The sequence below is a fragment of the Jaculus jaculus genome, chromosome 7 (assembly GCF_020740685.1).
Source record: "Jaculus jaculus isolate mJacJac1 chromosome 7, mJacJac1.mat.Y.cur, whole genome shotgun sequence".
In the NCBI taxonomy this organism is placed as follows: domain Eukaryota; kingdom Metazoa; phylum Chordata; class Mammalia; order Rodentia; family Dipodidae; genus Jaculus; species Jaculus jaculus.
The window spans coordinates 81233428-81251720 of NC_059108.1; the positions used below are offsets into that span (position 1 = coordinate 81233428).

General features: G+C 41.9%; 1 protein-coding gene and 1 non-coding gene across 2 annotated transcripts; one reads left to right on the forward strand and one right to left on the reverse strand.

Moving 5' to 3' along the window:
• Nucleotides 1-508: 508 nt before the first annotated feature.
• Dtd2 (D-aminoacyl-tRNA deacylase 2) lies at nt 509-13228 on the reverse strand. The gene is made up of 3 exons (XM_004661856.3): nt 13111-13228; nt 6483-6552; nt 509-949 (listed from the first exon to the last, which is right to left on the reverse strand). The coding sequence occupies exons 1-3, from the start codon at nt 13213-13215 to the stop codon at nt 624-626; spliced, it is 501 nt and encodes a 166-aa protein (XP_004661913.1). The 5' UTR covers nt 13216-13228; the 3' UTR covers nt 509-623.
• Nucleotides 7533-7636, forward strand: LOC123462486. The gene has a single exon (XR_006638305.1). It is a non-coding gene; the product is annotated as a U6 spliceosomal RNA (small nuclear RNA).
• Nucleotides 13229-18293: the final 5065 nt, after the last annotated feature.

Below are 18293 nucleotides of genomic sequence, written 5' to 3' on the forward strand. Positions count from 1 at the left end.
AGCTAATTTCAATACAAATAATTATTTTTATTTCACACTACATAAATTTGAGAGTGTTTTATATGATTACAAATTTCCTTATGACAAGGTGTTTTAAATGTATGCAATCTTTCAAATACATTTGTGGTTTTTTAACAACTATGAAAAGGTCGTATTTTTCCAACTTACAAGTAGAAGAGTAGAGGAAAGCAGGACACAGCGTGACAGATCCAGAGCTTAGGTGACCAGGCAAGGCTACCTGATTCACAGATTGCAATGACTTAAGGGATCCAGGATTTTCTTGTCTAAAAATGTTGCAAACGAGTGTACTCAAGACAGGGAAGAAAATCTAATTACAGTTAAAGTCATTTCATACCAGAAAACAGCTGTGTAATTTAGGAATTAAAAAATATATGTATTTTATTTATTTATTTGAGAGAAATACAGAAATAGGCAGAGAGAGAGAATATGAGAACGGGTGTGCCAGGGCCTTTAGCCACTGCAAACGAACTCCAGATGTGTGCACCTCTTGCGCATCTGGCTTACATGGGTCCTGGGGAATTGAACTGAACCTGGGTCCTTTGGCTTTGCAGTCAAGTGTCGTAACTGCTAAGCCATCTCTCTAGTCCTGAATTTAGGAATTTTTAAAACTCAATTAGGTGTGTGTATGGTCCATTGGTATCCAGCTTTAATACCTGCCTGTTCCCGTAAGTACCATGTTCCACCACAACCCCAGCTGCAGCACACTTGCTGTTAGCAGCCACTTCTTTTTCACATAGGTGCACAAACTGAGAATAAAGTTCTAACCCTTCTTCTTTTCCACAGTTAGAGTGATACTGCATGCTTTTTCCTTTGACTCTGCCCCCGAGGGTGGCTTGAGGGATGATAAGAATGTCACCAGGTAGATCCAATATAGAGGTGTGCTTGCCATTTTCTGTCTCGCTTAACTTCACATTTAACAGTGTATTAACTGGAAGAAAAGGTAAAACATTTTGAAGTCAAAACAAGCATGGAGAAACCACCATTGATCTATTTTATTGGCTAGCAAATCTCTGTTTTTTGAGTTTTTAATTAGGTTCTCACACTAGCCCAGGCTGACTGGGAAATCACTCTGTCGCCCCAGGACGGCCTCAAACTTACATTAGTCCTCCTACTTCAGTCTCCCGAGTGCTGGGATTATGAACACAAGTCACCATGCCTGGCAACAAAGCTCACATTTAAAACCCAGTTTGAACTTGCTGCTCCTGATCAAGTCTCTAGGTTAATTTTGTCTTAAAAGCAAACAAAACAATCCAAGCATGAAAAATAAGGCAAATTCAAATTTCATGAAGAATACAGCATGGTGCTTTCAATCTGATGTGGCAATGAAGATCAATAAAAATTCACCTAGAAAGGTCTAAAAAATGTACTGCATATTAGAACCTCCAATATTGTTGCCTCAGAGAAAAATAAGAACATTTTTTTTTTGTGGTAGGGTCTTGTTCTAGCCCACGCTAACCTGGAATTCACTATGTAGTCTCAGACTGGCTTCAAATGGCATCAAACTCACAGTGATCCTCCTACCACTGCCTTTCAAGTGCTGGGATTAAAGGCATGCACCACCATGCCTGGCATGAAATGATTTTTTTTTCTATTTTCTATGTATTTATTTGACAGAGAAAGGGGGGCAGGGAGAAAGAATGGGTGTACCAGGGCCTCCAGCCACTGCAAATGAACTCCAGACATGTGTGTCCCCTTTTGCATCTGGCTAACGTGGGTCCTGGGGAATCAAACCTAGGTCCTTTGGCTTTTCAGGCAAACGTCTTAACTGCTAAGCAATCCCTACAACCCCATGAAATGACTTTTAAAAAAATATTCTTATTTATTTATTTGGGAACGACAGAGGGAAAGAGGCAGAGAAAGAGAGAGAGAATGGGCACGTCAGGGCCTCCAGCCACTGCAAACGAACTCCATATGCGTGCGCCCCCTTGTGCATCTGGCTAATGTGGGTCCTGGGGAATCAAGCCTCGAACCAGGGTCCTTAGGCTTCACAGGCAAGTGCTTAACCGCTAAGCCATCTCTCCAGCCCCCATGAAATGATTTTTGATAGCTCATGCCCTTCACTTCATAAGCAAATCCCACTGGAGCATACCATGCTAAGTTCTCACACTATATTCTGCTATATAAAAGAGAATATTAAATAAAAATTTTAGTGTGTTTACTATTTTAAAACTGAGGTACCTAAAGTTTTAAATTGTGACAAAGCTTCCAGGCTCAATTCCATAACAAACTAGTTGATTTTCTAATTTTATAACCAACAAGGCACCATTAAGATGGGCTAATCATTTTTATAAATAAACCTTATGGGGGAACTTTAAAGGTGGAATTCAGTGTTACAAATGAAAAAGTAAACCAAAGATAAAGAGCTACTCTGGGTGTTGGAGCAATGGCTTAGAAGTTAAGGTGCTTGCCTGCAAAACTTACGGACCGAGGTTTGATTCCCCAGTACCCATGTAAAGCCAGATGCACAAGGTGGCACATGCATTTGGAGTTCGTTTGCAGTGGCTGGAAGCCCTGGTATGCCCAACTCTCTTTCTCTCTATCTGCCTCTCTTAAAAAAAAAAAAAAGAAAGAAAGAAAGAAAAACTTAAAAAAAGGTAAAGAGCTACTCACACTACTATAAATAGAAAAAAAACCCACCATGGTGATATTTTTATAGCATTTATGAGACTATAGCTAATAAATGTCAAAATCACCATAAATAGATATGAGTAGCTAAAAACCTAAGTCTTAGAAACCTTTATGCCTCAACTTTACTCAGTCCAAAGCAATAAACACAAGAAGTATCTAATACATATATACTCATCAGTTCACTACCTCTATAATGGTATCAGTGAATTCTGTTTGTAAAGAACAGTCCTGGACAAATGATAAAAGAAATTTCATTAGCCTCATGGCCCTGCTCTAACATTAGGTTTCAAAAGACATGCTTCCTACTGGGTAGGCAACAGTTTCAATTACTGAAGGAGCTCTAGCAAATATGACTAAGGATGCAGTATGATAACAAATCATTAAGTTAATCTGGTAAATCCTGCCAAGGCAAACATCCAAATCAATTTCTAGCTATACTTCAAGAATAATCAGGCTCGGGAGATGGCTCAATGGTTAAAGGCACTTGCTTGCAAAGCCTACCAGCCAGGGTTTGAATCCCTAGCACCCTTCCAAAGCCAGATGCATTATGAGTTTGCAGTGGCAAGAGGCCCTGGCACACCCATACTACCTCTCTCTGCTCACAAATTAATAAAAAATATTAAATTATACAACATAAAATAAAAAAAATTTAAAAATAGAATTAATCCCCTCTGTGATGGTTTGATTCAGGTGTCCCACATAAACTTAGGTGATCTGAATACTAGGTTCCCAGCTGTTGGGAGATTTGGGAATTAACGTCTCCTGGAAGGAGTGTATTGTTGGGGGTGGGTTTATGGGTGTTACAGCTAGTTTCCTCATGCCAGTGTTTGGCATATTCTCCCGTTCCTGTTGTCCACCTTACCTGGGCCAGGGGGTGATGCCCACCCTCTGCTCATGCCATCGTTTTCCCCTGCCATCGTGGAGCTTATCCTTGAGTCTGTAAGCCAAAATAAATCTCTTTTTCCCAGAAGCTGCTCTTGGTTAGGTGATTTCTACCAGCAAAGCGAACCGGACTGCAACCCACCCCCCAACCCACCACAGACTAATGCAGTCACAAATCCATAGTGAATACCAATAATCCCACTGAGAAGGGCCTTAAGTGAATGGGGCAAGGGAAAAGAAACGTAAGAGCATAACCTGATGAGAAATGATAAATACGTAATATGTTCATACAATCAAGTTCTCAAAAAAAGGTATTAAAAACAAATCAAGCAGGGCGTGGTGGTGAGTTAGAGGCCACTCTGAGACTAATGTCAAGTCAGCTTGGGCTAGAAAGAGACCCTACCTTGAAGGAAAAAAAAGCATTTGTCACACTACCATCTATTTTTGTTTGTTTTCCGAGGTAGGGTCTCACTCTAGCCCAGGCTAACCTTGAAATCACTATGTATTCTTAGGGTGGCCTTGAACTCACGGTGATCCTCCTACCTCTGCCTCCTGAATGTTGGGATTAAAGGTGTGTGCCACCATGCCTGGCTACTACTGTCTATTTTTAAATGTCTTTGTACTTTTCTCTATTATAAGTAGGGCTTTGCCATATATAGTCAGTAGCTCTACTGACTGCTTTTGGGGAAACTGGAACTTCATGCCATAGAAATCACTATCCAGATACCCAGGACTCAACTGAGTGACAGTCTAAGTTGACAATTTTGGAGTAACAGTTTGGTGTAATACAATTATTATACTTCTGCATACCTCCCTCTTCTGGTTATAACTAAGAACTTAATGCTGTTGACACACATGGGTTATCAGTATGTGGAAGAAAACACAATCAGTAAGCTGAATTAAAATGAGAAGATGACTAATAGCATGTTGGAAGCTTAAGGAATGTAAGACAGGCTATCTTTCAAACATCTCCAGTGATAGAGACAAGAAGTTAAGCTTTGATAGATCCTGGATCTCATTTCAATTATAGTGAGGACAAACTGAGCAAGATTCTGTTAATTTCTGCATTGGTTTTGCTATTTCAGACTTCATGTCTGTAAGTGATTATGTTCCCAAAGCCTCTAAGACTTGTCTGGGTCAGATGTGGTGGTGCACATCTTTAGTCCCAGCACTCTGGAAGCTGAGGAAGGGGATTTGCTGTGAGTTTCAGCCCCGGGATAAAGTGAGACCTTGCCTTCACCCCTCCCCCCTAAAACAACAAAAACAAACAAACAAACTCAAGACTTGACTGGAAAAGTCTGAATCCTTGAAGGGGGTATGAGGTGGGTTTAAAAGAACCCCATCACACTGGTTTACTTTTTTTCCTGGAACACATAAATGTACAAACTAAGCTATCAATAACGGATAGGATAGACTTATTTTGCTAGGAACTCAAACCAGCAGAATATAATTCTCAGACATACAGTCCTTTATTAGGAATCAGGATATAGAAAACTTTCTGATAGGCTGTCTACTGAAAGACTCAAGACAGACCTCCTCAGCATTTAAAAAAAAAAATTTATTGGGCTGGAGAGATGGCTTAGTAGTTAAGCGCTTGCCTGTGAAGCCTAAGGACCCTGGTTCAAGGCTCGAATCCCCAGGATCCATGTTAGCCAGATGCACAAGGGGGCGCACGCACCTGGAGTTTGTTTGCAGTGGCTGGAGGCTCTGGTGCACCCATTCTCTCCCTCTCCCTCTCCTTCTCCCTCTCTCTCTCTCTCTCGATCTGCCTCTCTTTGTCTGTCGCTCTCAAATAACTAAATAAAAATGAACAATAAAATTTTTTTAAATTTTTATTTATTTATTTGCAAAGAGAGAGAGAGAGAGACAGAGATAAGGGACATAGCAGGACCTCCTGCCACACTGCAAACAAACTGCAGATGTATGTGCATCTGTGCATCTGGCTTTATGTGGGTACTGGACAATTGAACCTAGGCCTTTAGGCTTTGCAAGGAAGTGCCTAAACTGCTAAGCCATCTCTCCAGCCCTTTCTCAGCATTTTTTAATTCAGCACAATCTTATACATGTATTTAAAGTAAATTCACAAATACACAGAAGTATATAGGATTTAATCACTATAAAACAAAATGTGTGTTTATTTTATCTCATGATTAAGACCCACTCAAGACTCCATGAGACAAATTTGGAAAGTCAATCTTTAGTCAGAATGATTAAAATTTTCTCCTTGTATTTGAAGAATCCTACTTTTTTTTTTTTTTTCTTTTAGCCAGTAAAGATCTAATCCAGGGCAAAATATTAACCTGGGAAAACAAACAGACTGTCTGCTACCTTAGCATGAGACCTCACAGATTAGTCTTTAGGCAGAGATCTTCATTTCTTCTTAAGCATCAAAGCATTGATATATTAGCCTTTGTATTCAAATCCCAAACTATTACAGTTACAGGCTTCTATTCTCACCTGCCACAGCCCTTTCCAGGTGCAGTATCCAGGCTTTGATAAAGCCGCCAAGCCTGTTATGTATGGATGTTAAGGCTCCCTCCGTTAGGTCTGGCTTTTTGTACAAAGTACTCTTCTGTGGGGGATTTGTGAGCTTCACTATTTGAACCTTGGCTAGGAAAACTTCTGTGAGCTTCAACTACTCATCCATGTAACATACTTCTCTTTTTTTTCTGCAACCGGGTGGAAGGTGAGGACTGAGGTTGTCCTCTTCCTCTGACCTCCACATGCATGCCTTGGCCTGTTATACCCACACTCAAACACACACGTAGACTTGTGTGTGTGTGTGTGTGTTTTAAATCATGCCTTTTGGACCTTCTTGTTCATTTGTCTATTGACATTCTCACTTTTTTATATTTATTCACATATATTATTGTACAAAATAGTGGGCTTTTAAAGAATGCTATTTCCATACCTTTCTCACACTTCAAAAAGGAAAACTATCGAGCACTTACCCATTTTGGGAAGAAGTTCTTTATCAGCCCCCTTGAAGAAACACACATAGATCACTAGTCCTCTCTGAACCTGTGAGAGATGACCACGGAGACTCAAGTTAGGAAGAGACACTAAGCTAAATGAATAAAATTTCGCAACCTAAGTTAGAAACACAGAGGTTAAAAGCAAAGGAAGAGAAATAAGGCAATTAAAAAATTATTTATTTATGGGCTGGAGAGATGGCTTAGCGGTTAAGCGCTTGCCTGTGAAGCCAAAGGACCCTGGTTCGAGGCTCGATTCCCCAGGACCCATGTTAGCCAGATGCACAAGGGGGTGCACGCGTCTGGAGTTCGTTTGCAATGGCTGGAGGCCCTGGCGCGCCCATTCTCTCTGTTTCTCTGCCTCTTCCTCTCTCTGTCTGTTGCTCTCAAATAAACAAATAAAAATTAAAAAAAATTTAATTATTTATTTATTTGAGACAGACAGAGAGAGGGAGAGAGAGAATGGTGTGCCAGGGCCTTGGGTCATTGCAAATGAACTCCAGATGCATGTGCCACCTTGTGCCCCTGGCTTACATGGGTCCTGGGGAATCGAACCTGGGTCCTTTGGTTTTGCAGGCAAGCACCTTAATTGTGCTAAGCCATTTCTCCAGCCCAATAATTTTGATTTCTAAATGAATATATGGGAAAACAAAATATTTTTCAGGTTTTAATCAATAGTATTATTTATTTCAAAAACTAAGTTTAAAAAAGATTAAGTTTAAAATATAGCTGAGGGCTGGGGAGATGGCTTAGTGGTTTAGCGCTTGCCTGTGAAGCCTAAGGACCCTGGTTTGAGGCTTGATTCCCCAGGACCCACGTTAGCCAGTTGCACAAGGAGGCACAGGCATCTGGAGTTCATTTGCAGTGGCTGGAGGCCCTGGCGCGCCCATTCTCTCTATCTGCCTCTCTCTCTCTGTCTGTAGCTCTCAAGTAAATAAATAAAAATAAGCAAAAAATTTTAAAATATAGCTGAGAGCAGTGAAGATTACAAATTACACCTTCATTTATTTTTACTCAAAAACCAGGGCAGCGCTCACTTCAGCAGCACATATACTAAAACTGGAATTATACAGAGATTAGCATGGCCCTTGCACAAGGATGACACGCAAATTCGTGAAGCATTCCATATTTAAAAAAAAAGAAACCCCCAAAAAGAGTGGAAGTGCTGGATATGATGGTACACGCCTTTAATCCCAGCACAGGTAGGAGGATTGCTGTGAGTTTGAGGCCAGCCTGGGATGACCTAGTGAATTCCAAGCCAGCCTGGGCTAGAGCAAGACCCTACCTTGGGGGAAAAAAATAGCGAAACTTCCAACCTCCTTTCCACAAAGAAAGGCTGACCAGCTTTGAAACATTTACTTTACAGTGCATATTTATTCAACACCAGGTGAATTTATATTACACAAGATAGGACTCTTAAATAAGCAAGTGTGACATGGTTGTCATCTGACATCATCACTCTTTATTCCCCCAATCCATTTATCTTCCAGACTCTGTGACCTCAGTGACCTTCTATATGAATACAGCTGTGCACTCACACCTGACTTACCTGCCAACAAGGCTCAGATCCTAATTCTAGCGACTCCAGGAAACCCTACAGTTACTTTTATTTGTTAAAAAAATATTTTGTTTGAGAGAGAGAGAAAAAAGGAGCAGAAGAGTGAGTATAGGTATGTCAGGGCCTTCTGTCACTGCAAATGAATGCCAGATATGTGCACCACTTTACATGGGTACCGGGGATTCAAACCCAGGCCATTACGCTTTGCAAACAAGCAACTACTGAGCAATCTCCTGAGCCTTGCAATTATTATTATTGTTTTGTTTTCTGAGGTAGGGTCTCGCTCTAGCTCAGAGCTGACCTGGAATTCACTAGGTAGTCTCAGGGTGGTCTCAAACTCATGGTGATCCTCCTACCTCTGCTTTCCAAGTGCTGGGATTAAAGGCATATGCCACTATGCCTGGATCAATTATTATTATTATTTTTTTTTTAAATTTTATTTATTTTGAGAGCGACAGACAGAGAGAAGGACAGAGAGAGGGAGAGAGAGAGAATGGGCGCGCCAGGGCTTCCAGCCTCTGCAAACGAACTCCAGACGCGTGCGCCCCCTTGTGCATCTGGCTAACGTGGGACCTGGGGAACCGAGCCTCGAACCGGGGTCCTTAGGCTTCACAGGCAAGCGCTTAACCGCTAAGCCATCTCTCCAGCCCAATTATTATTTTTTTTATGTTATCATTAATGCTTTAAACACAATCATAAGGCTGTGATATATTTATTTACTTATCTTTTTATTTGAGACAGGGTCGTACTTTAGCCTAGGTGACCTGGAACTCATTCTGCAGCCCAAGCTGGACTGGATCTCACAGTGATCCTCCTACTTCAGCCTACAGAACCCTGGATTGTTGGGATTGTAGATGTGAGCAATTATGCCTAGCTTGAAAATTGTACATATGATAAGCTTTACATGATAAGCTGATTATCAAGAATTTAAACTTATTTTACATGGCTTAGACATTTCTTTTTATTCTTTCAAGGTAGGGTCTTGCTATAGCCCAGGCTGACCTGGAATTCCCTATGTAGTCATCTCAGGCTGGCCTTGAACTCCTCTAATCTTGGGATTAAAGGTGAGCACCACCACACCTGGTAGATATTTATTAGCTCTTGTAAGAGAGAGTACAAGGAAACAACCACCTGATAAATGACTCTGATTCTGCTGAATCATTGAGTTTGTGTTTCTATGTATTAACCTCATTGACACTAGAAGCCTTACTAAGGGGCTATTAGAAAGATGTAAAGAGGTAATAATTGTAAGTACTTAAAACAGTGTTAAGTTCACGTCAATTGCTTCATATGTTTATCAAATAGAATATAAAAATAAATTTAAGGGGCTGGAGAGATGGCTCAGTGGTTAAGGCACTTGCCTGCAAAGCCTAACAGCCCTGGTTTGATCCCTTGTACCCACAAAAAGCCAGATGCATAATGACACATACATCTGAAGTTTGTCTACACTGGCAGGAGGCCCTAGCGTGCCCATTATGTCTCTCTCTGTGTGCAAATAAATAAATATAAAAGTCACTTTTTAAAGTAATTTGAAAATAAACTTAGGGGTTGGCTGGAGAAATGGCTCGGTGGTTGAAGGTACTTGCTTGCAAAGTCTGCTGGTCTGGGTTTTATTCCCCAGGAAACACATCAAAGCCAGACACAGAAAGTGGCACATGCATTTGGGATTCATGTGCAGTGGCAAGAGGCCCTTTGCTCTCTCAAATAAGAACATTAATAATAATAATAATAAAAAAGAGCTGGAGAGATTACTCAGTGGTTAAAGGCATTTGCCTGCAAAGTCTAAGGACCCAGGTTCAATTCCCCGATACCCTCGTAAAGTCAGATGCACCAGGTGACACGTGTCTGGAGTTCATTTGCAGTGGCTTGCGGCCCTGGCTTGCCCATTCTCTCTCTCACTCTCATTTATAAATAAATAAATAAATAAATAAGTAGATAGATAGATAGACAAAATATTTTAAAAATTTTAAAGCAGAGGCATAATTAATTTTGCATTTTAACTTGCGAAATTTTTGCATGGTTTAATACATGATAGGAATTGATTTATCTGCTAATTGTATCTTTCAGGCTCTATGTTACCTAAATAGTTTTTTGGGTAAATACAGCTCTGCCCTTGCAACTGGTTTACTTGGCAAAGGACTCACCTTGATAAAGTGCAGTTGTGCCTATGGAACAATAGGTAAGTGCCTCAGATCATACCTGGAAGGGCTGATACACTGGGTGAGATACACCTGCCACAGTCACAGGACTCTCCACTCATCCCACTGTGAGGATGAGCCCAAATCTCTCATATACTTACTGTTGGCATTTGTGTTGTCAGAATTAAATACCTAGTTATTTCCAAAATATATATGTCCATACTTTCCACTCATGGCATTACTACCTCAATTTACTTTTTTGGTTTACTTCAACAATAGATCTTAACTTGTGAACTCCAAATCCCTCTATGCAAAATCATTTTCCTTGTAGCTTATTTGGTAGAAAACATTTCAAATCTATAGGAAAATACAGATAATTCTCATTATATCTTTAAAAAATGTAACACAGTCTGTAACAACATTTTAAATGAATGTAACTAAGCAGCAAAGTAAGTGTCAAACAAGACACTGTTTGTATGAAACTTTCTATGAAAGTAACTTTGATAACAGAACAGAGCAAAGGATGTGTGAGAAAGAGGAATTGAGACTTTCTCACTATCTAATTACTTGTCAGCTCTTTAATTTAGTCATGTGTGGGAGGAAAGGAAAAGCCTTTAAAGATAGCTTTTAAAGTTTATAAACACAAACTGATAGTTTGGAAGACTACAGTAAAATACATGATTTAGCATCAGGAAAGTGGATGAAAAACATAAAAACTAATGAAGCATGGAAAGATTCTAAATGATTAATAGTTTGGAATTTACAGTGCCAGAAGGCAACAATGGTGATGTGAGTCTTCAGATATAAAGAAAAAACATTTCAAAATGTCAATGCAAGGTCCTAACAAAAATAAGAAAAAAGAATCTGAGAAAAGGGGAGAGGTGAGAATAGCAGGTTTGTTTTTTAAGATTTAAAGAGACTTTATAAGATTAAAAGAAAAGGAGGGCTGGAGAGATAGCTTAGTGGTTAAAGTGCTTGCCTGCTAAGCCTCAGGACCCATGTTCAACTCTCCAGGTTGCACGTAAGCCAGATACAAGGTGACACAAGTGTGCAAGGTTGCACAGGTGCACTAGCTGGTGCATGCATCTAGAATTCAGTAACAGTGGCTGGAGGCCTTGGTGTGCTGATTCACTTTCTCTCTCTCTCTCTCCCACTCTTGCATAAAAAGCCTCAAAAAAAAAAAAAGAAGAAGAAAAAGAAAAGGAAGAGAAGAAAACTACAGAGAGCTTCTGCCATGTGGAAGGCAAGAGGGGTAGAGAGCACACTGGGAAGAGGAGTCCTTCACTCCATCTCAGCCCTGCAGAGCCTAGAAGGGAAAGAGCTTACCAGAGCAGGGACCTGTAAATTGAAGAAAGGGGAAAAGCCAGAAAGAGCAAGAATAGCAGATCTTTAAATACTTATAAATTATTTACAAATTAATACAGGTAGTAGAATATTATTTAAAAACAACCACCATGAGTATTAAGACTGTGTTAAGAAATGCTAGATATGGGCTCCAATTTAGCAGAGATTAGTGAATGGGATCCTCTTAGAATAGATTCTGAGGAGCAGGGTAATCCCAGAAGTAGGAGTGGCTGAGGTAGGATTGCTGTGAGTTGGAGGCTAGGCTGAAGTTACAGTGAGTTTCCAGGTCAACCTGGGCTACAGTGTGATTGTGATCCTACTTGAATAAAAAATAAAAACAGGGCTGGACAGATGGCTTAATGGTTAAGGAGCTTGCTTGCAAGGCCTAAGGTCCCAGGATCGACTCCCCAGATCCCATGTAAGCCAGAGGCACAAAGTGCCACATGTGCAAGGTTGCACATGTACACAAGGTGGTACACACGTCTGAAATCCACAACTGCAGTGACTGGAGGCCCTGGCCACCAGTTCTCTCTCTCATGAAAATAAAAACAAACAGGGCATGGTGACTCTTCCCTGTACTCTTTGGCTCATAAGGCTGAAGCAGGAGGGTCACCATGGGTTTGAGGCCAGCATGGGCAACGTATTGAGTAACTCCAATGAACTGATTTCATTTTATGTATTTCAATTTCAAAAAAAAATACATTAAATTAGTTGGAGAGATAGCTCAGTGGTTAAGGCGCTTGCCTGTAAAGTTTAACTACAAGGGTTCAATTTCCCAGTACCCACATAAAGCCTGATCACCAAGTGGCGATCTGGAGTTCGTATGCAATAGCAGGAAGCCCTGGCATGCTCATTCTATTCTGCCTGTCTCTTCTCTCTCTCTGCTTGCAAATATATTTAAAAGAAAATTTTATTTGGTCACACTGAAAGTAGAAGGAACTTGCATTAAGGTAAATTCTTTGCATTAAGGTAAATGTGTTTCATATCAGTGCAAAATGACTATAAGAAGTGGTGTTCTTAGTTTCTTGGAAGAGAAGTGAGGGAAGAGTCAAGTTACTATTATTTCTTGGGAAATCCCATTTGCTTTTTGGGGGAGGGGCGAGGTCGTAGTGATGGGGTTTGAGACAGGCTCTCTGTATCTCCGGCTAGTCTCCAACTCGGGGCAATCCTCCGGCTACAGTTTTCCAGGAGCCGGGATTTCAGGCATGAGCCACCACCCCTGTCTGGGAAGATTTCATTTCTTTGGCAAGAGCAAGCTAGCGCGCAGTGAGGGGCTCAAGCTTATAGCTCAGAGCTGCTGGACGGTCCAAGATGAGCTGTCTGGTGCCGAGCCCGAGCAGCAGACGGCCCGGCATCCCCAGCGCGCCCAGGGAAGCCGACCGAGGGAATGCGACGAGCCCGCGGCGCCGGGGCGGGGAGGCCCGCCTTCCTCGGCCGACGTCCGTGCGGCGAACCACAGAGCGGGACCGAGAGCAGCCAGAGGACCGCGGCGGGCAGCGGGTCCACGCCGGGAGGAGCTCCGAGGCCGCGGGGAAATTTCGCACGAGAGCCGCCCAACCCACGTTACCTCCACCCACTGGGCTGCGGCGTCCCCCTCGGCGGGCCGGACCTGCAGTCGCGCGTGCAGGGACTGCTGCAGGAGCACCCGGGCCTGAGGCGGCCGGTCAGCCATGCCGGAGCCCGCGTCCGCGCCTCGGCCGCGCTCGCCTCCCTCGCCCAGGCGGGAAGGAGGGAGGGGCGCGCCGCGGCCCCGCCCCCCGCCGCGGCCCCGCCCCCCGCCGCGGCCCCGCCCCCCACCGCGGCCCCGCCCCCCACCGCGGCCCCGCCCCCCGCGGCCCCGCCCCCGCCGCGGCCCCGCCCCGAGCCTCGGCCTGGCCCTCGCGAGTTCCGGCGGGCGGTCTTCCGCGGCCATGGTGGGCAGATAGGCGGGTCAGAGACCCCACCGCTCCGAAGGCGCCCAGGACAGTGTTTTGAGAGAAAAGGCATCTGGCGTGCTTTTGCCGCAGCAGGAGGCCCTGGCATGTCCATTCTTTCGGCCTGCCTCTTCTCTTTTCCTGCTTGCAAATAAATTTCCTGTTATGTATTTTTATGTATTCATTTACTTTGCTTTTCGAGATGGGGTCTCTAGCTCAGGCTGACCTGGAATTCACTATGTATTCTCAGGGAGGCCTCGAACTCACGGTGATCCTTTCTACCTCTGCCTCGCGCCACATGCCCAGTACATGTTATCTTTGAAGAAGCATTTTCATCTCAGAAGCCTTAGTCTTCCAGGTGTTGAAGATTTAATTCTACTTGATTTAAATCCATTTATGCTCATCATGAAAGTAAATAATGGGAATAAGTCAAATGAATCTCAAGGCAAGCAGAGATGGAACTAAAATCTTTAAAAAAAAAACAAATCTCTCAATCAATAGATCAGTGCTGCTTCCTCTATCAGGAATGCTACACATTCCCTTCTGATTCCATAGTTACAGAAAAATTTTGTAATGATGTGTGAATATACATTTGGAAAGCGCTTCTTTAGGAAACATTCTTGAGAAAATCCAAGAGTGTGATTGTCAGCAAGTTATTTAACCTGCCATTAATAGAAGCCTAAAATAATATATTCTGTTGACCACAACGACATTAAATTCTGTGATGTATTTTAGAGTGCATATTAGAATGTAAATAAAAGTAAACAGGGCTTGATTTTCTTTCCCACGCAGTGCATGCTTTGGACATGCATAGGATTAGCATTTATTTTCCTACTGGCTTGGAGGGTTTAGAAAAGGAAGAATAGTGTTTCCCTGGAGGAAGAATAGTGTTTCCCTGATTGCATTTCCCAGGTCATTGGTTTGGGCTCAGTTGGCACAATATGCCTGTATATTCAGGTCTGTTGTTTTAGAAGATGACGTCATCGACAGTGTAGCTATCCATGCAAAGTAGTGTGGCTGAAGAAATTATTCCATGCATAATTAGTGGTCCTTTGTACACAGACTGAAGCTGCTAGTTGGCTGGCTATCTCACAGCCTCCCTTACACACTGAATAAAAAGGAAAAAAAACTCACATTATCTCCGAGTGCTGCGTTATATGGGTTCCAACATTGGTTGACATTTGTCTGCACAGCACACCCAAGTTGAATTGCCTAACTTTGCACCTTTATGTCATTATAACTATTGAAGTCTGTGTTCCTTCTCTCATACAGGCACAAATTTTAACAATCTAGAAGAAACTTTGATTCAAAGACCCTACCTAGCCACGACCTGGGATAAGTGAAGACTTTGATGTCTATTAGCATGAGTGAAGGAGATACAGAGATCTGTTGAAAATAGTGAATATGATTCCCAGAGATCTTTCCACAGCGAGGGGCATTAGAACATTATAAAATTGGAAAATCCTTCCTGTGATTCGATGGTGCTTGGTTGGTAATGGTTAGGTTCTCAAAAATCACTAGTTAGTTTAAATTTCCCTGCTGGATGATAATCTCTTGGGCTAGCTGCAGGTCCTGGTAACAGCTTTTGTCTCATTTATTCTTTCCTTCTACCTGCAGATGGCAGTAGCTAGTAGGCACCCAAGAAAGCATTTCCTTTTAATATTTTATTTTATTTTATGAAACTTACTCTTACAAAGACTTTAAGAAAGTATGTATGTGGGAAAAAAGACAAAAAAAATATGAGTAAAGAAAGCACTATTCTGTCAGTACGTCATGGTGGTTTTTTTTTTTTTTTTTTTTTCTTTTTGTCTTGCTCCAGGCTGGCCTGGAATTCACTATGTAGTTATGTAGTCTCAGGGTGGCCTAGAATTCACAGTGATCCTCCTACCTCTGCCTCTTGAGTGACGGGGTTAAAGGCATGCACCACCACCTCCAGCCTCTGTCTCTCTCTCTCTTTTAGTTTACAGGTTTTATTAGATTATAAATAGAATTTAGGAGAATGAAGGAAGAACAGATCTAATGTCCAAGAGGTGGCAAGAGCTAGTTCTCATAAATAGGGAAGCCCAGAATTTAAGTGAAGGAAGAAATGCAGAGCTCTTGCCCAAGGAGCCAATAAGAGGGTTGAGAAGCCCAGAATTTAAGAGAAGGGAGAGAGAGAGAGAGAACAGAGGGCTACTGTCCACGAGGAGGCAGAAGTGGGGGAAATCCCCTCTTATTTTTATGTACAAATTTATTGATAATTTTCATACATGTACATACTGCATATATATATTTTTACTTATTTATGAGAGGCAAACTATGGGTGCACCAGGGCCTCCCACTGTTGCACATGAACTGCAGACATATGTGCCACTTTGTGCATATGGCTTTATGTGGGTACTGGGAATTCTAACTTAGGCCCTCAGACATTGCAAGTAAGTGCCTTTAACCATTGAGCCATCTCTCTAGCTCTGATCATAATCTCTTCCCATTATTTTCTTTTGTCCCCCTTCCTCATACCCCTTCCATTGACTCCTTCTTTCCCAATTAGTTCTTCAAGTTTCTTTTTTTTTTTTTTCTTTCTTTTCTTCTTTTTTTGAGGTAGGGTCTTGCTCTAGCCCACACTGACCTTGAATTCACTATGTAGCCTCAGGCTGGCCTTGAACTCAACAGCATTCCTCCTACCTCTGCCTCCTGAGTACTGGGATTTAAGGCGTGTGCCAGCATGCCTGACTCTTTTCCCTTTCTTTTCTTCCTTCCTTCCTTTTTTTGCCTTCCTCCATCATCCATGACCACATGTTGATGACTCAGTATTGGACATCTAGCAACAGCTGCTGTGAGGCCACTGTGTGTACAGAAGACAGTGTTTGAAAGCTCTTCGCCCCATCCTCTGGCTTTCACATTCTTTCTGACACCTCTGCTGCAATATTCCCTGAGCCTTGGTGGGTGTGATAAATATGTCTTACTTGGTGTTGAGCATTTAACTGTCACTTCTTAGCACTTTGATGAGTTTTGGGTCTCCCTACTAGTTAAGATGGTGGTTCTTTTTTTGTATGAATATTTTATTTGTAAGCACAGAGAAGAAAAAGAAAGAGTGGACACACCAGGGCCTCTTGCCACTGTGAATAAACTCCAGACACATGTGCCACTTTGTGCATTTGGCTTTATGGGGGCACTGAGGAATCAAACTCAGCCCATCAGGCTTTGCAAGCAGGTGCCTTTAACCACTGAGCTATCTCCCCTGCTCAAGATGGTGCTTCTTGACTAAACTTCTGATACAGAATGTAGCAAAGTTTTCACAGATGCTGAATTTTAATTTTTGTAGTAAAACAGTTATGCCTATATGTAATGTTGGGGTGAATTGTACAATTCATTTTAACAGTCTTTTTTGTTTGTTTGTTTCTACCCAGCTCAGAGTTAAACTGGTATCTTTCTTATGGGAGGGAGAAAGTGAGCAAGAGAGAGAAGAAGAGAGAGAGGGAGGAGAGAGAGAGAGAGAGAGAGAGAGAGAGAGAGAGAGAGAGAGAGAGAGAGAGAGAGAATTGGCATGCCAGGTCCTGCAGCCACCACAGTTGAACTCCAGAAGTGTGTGCCATCTTGTGCACATGTGCAACTTTGTACATGTGTCACCTTGTGCCTCTGGTTTACGTGGGATCTGGGGAGTCAAACCTGGGTCTTTAGGCTTCACAGGCAAGTGTCTTAACTGCTAAGCCATCTGTCCAGCCCACACAAGTCATTTTAAATTAGAGATAAAAAGAAAGCATAGAAGTAAGTGGGCTTTAGAGGAAGATGGTGGCTCACAAGAGCTTTGCCTCATGAGAAATTAGTTTCTGGGCAATAATCATTGTCAAGCATGGGTTACTATAACATATTCAGAAGTCACTTTATTAGTTTTCTATGAGAAATAGTCTGTATGAACTGCATATTCATCTTATATAGGCTGAACAACACAGAAATCAGGGTGATGTGTGGTAAGAAAAAAAGAGGCAGAACAAAGAAGGTGAAAAAAAAAAAACTAAATTTCTGTGGGTGACACTTAACTATGACTCCAATTAATAACCACAAGAAACAGTGAGAAATAACAAACCATGTCTTTATAGCAAAGGTAGTATCAGATTTTATATTTTTCTAGTATCAAACTTTTTAAAGCAATTTTGTAAATTGTTTCTTGATTAGAATGCCTTTCTATAGCCCTCAAAAAATGAAAGCTAGTTCTTAGAGGTAATAGAGTTCCTATCTACTGAGCTGACATTTGTACCCTACTAAAGATTTATGTATGACCTTTGTATATTTTGTCCAATCCTACTCAATTTTCTTACCTGGGCCTTTGAAAAGTTTTTTATTTTATTTTATTTTATTTTTTTAAGTAAGGTCTTGCTCTAGCCCAGATGGACCTGGAATTCACTATGTAATCTCAGGGTGGCCTTGAACTCATGGTGAGCCTCCTAACCTCTTCCTCCCAAGTGCTGGGGTTAAAGGTGTGTGCCATTATGCCAGCTTTGAAAAGTATGGAATACTGGATAATTCAAGGTTTAGTCTGTTAATGGATTGCAGAGTGGGGCATTATATATTTTTGACTCAAGACACTATGGATTTAGAGATCAAAGAACATATGAGGATATTGCATTAAAATTTTTATTTATTTACTTGAGAAAGGGTAAAGAGGGGGGGTGGAAGGGAGGGAGAGAGAGAGAAGGAAGGAAAGAGAGAGAAGGAAGGAAGGAGGAAGGGAGAGAAAGAGAGAGAAAGCAAGTAAGTATGGGCATACCAGGGCTTTTTCTACTGCAAACAACTTCCAGACACATGCACCACTGTGTGGATCTGGCTTTAAGTGGATACTAGGGAGTTCAACCCAGGC

Bases quoted from the DNA above. Each gene is read 5' to 3' on its own strand.
- Dtd2 (XM_004661856.3), bottom strand. From the start codon at position 13,215: ATGGCTGACCGGCCGCCTCAGGCCCGGGTGCTCCTGCAGCAGTCCCTG. The intron at 6,553-13,110 runs GTAACGTGGGTT...CATCTCTCACAG, and splicing joins CCGCAGCCCAGTGGGTGGAG to GTTCAGAGAGGACTAGTGAT. The intron at 950-6,482 runs GTAAGTGCTCGA...CTTTTCTTCCAG, and splicing joins AGAACTTCTTCCCAAAATGG to TTAATACACTGTTAAATGTG.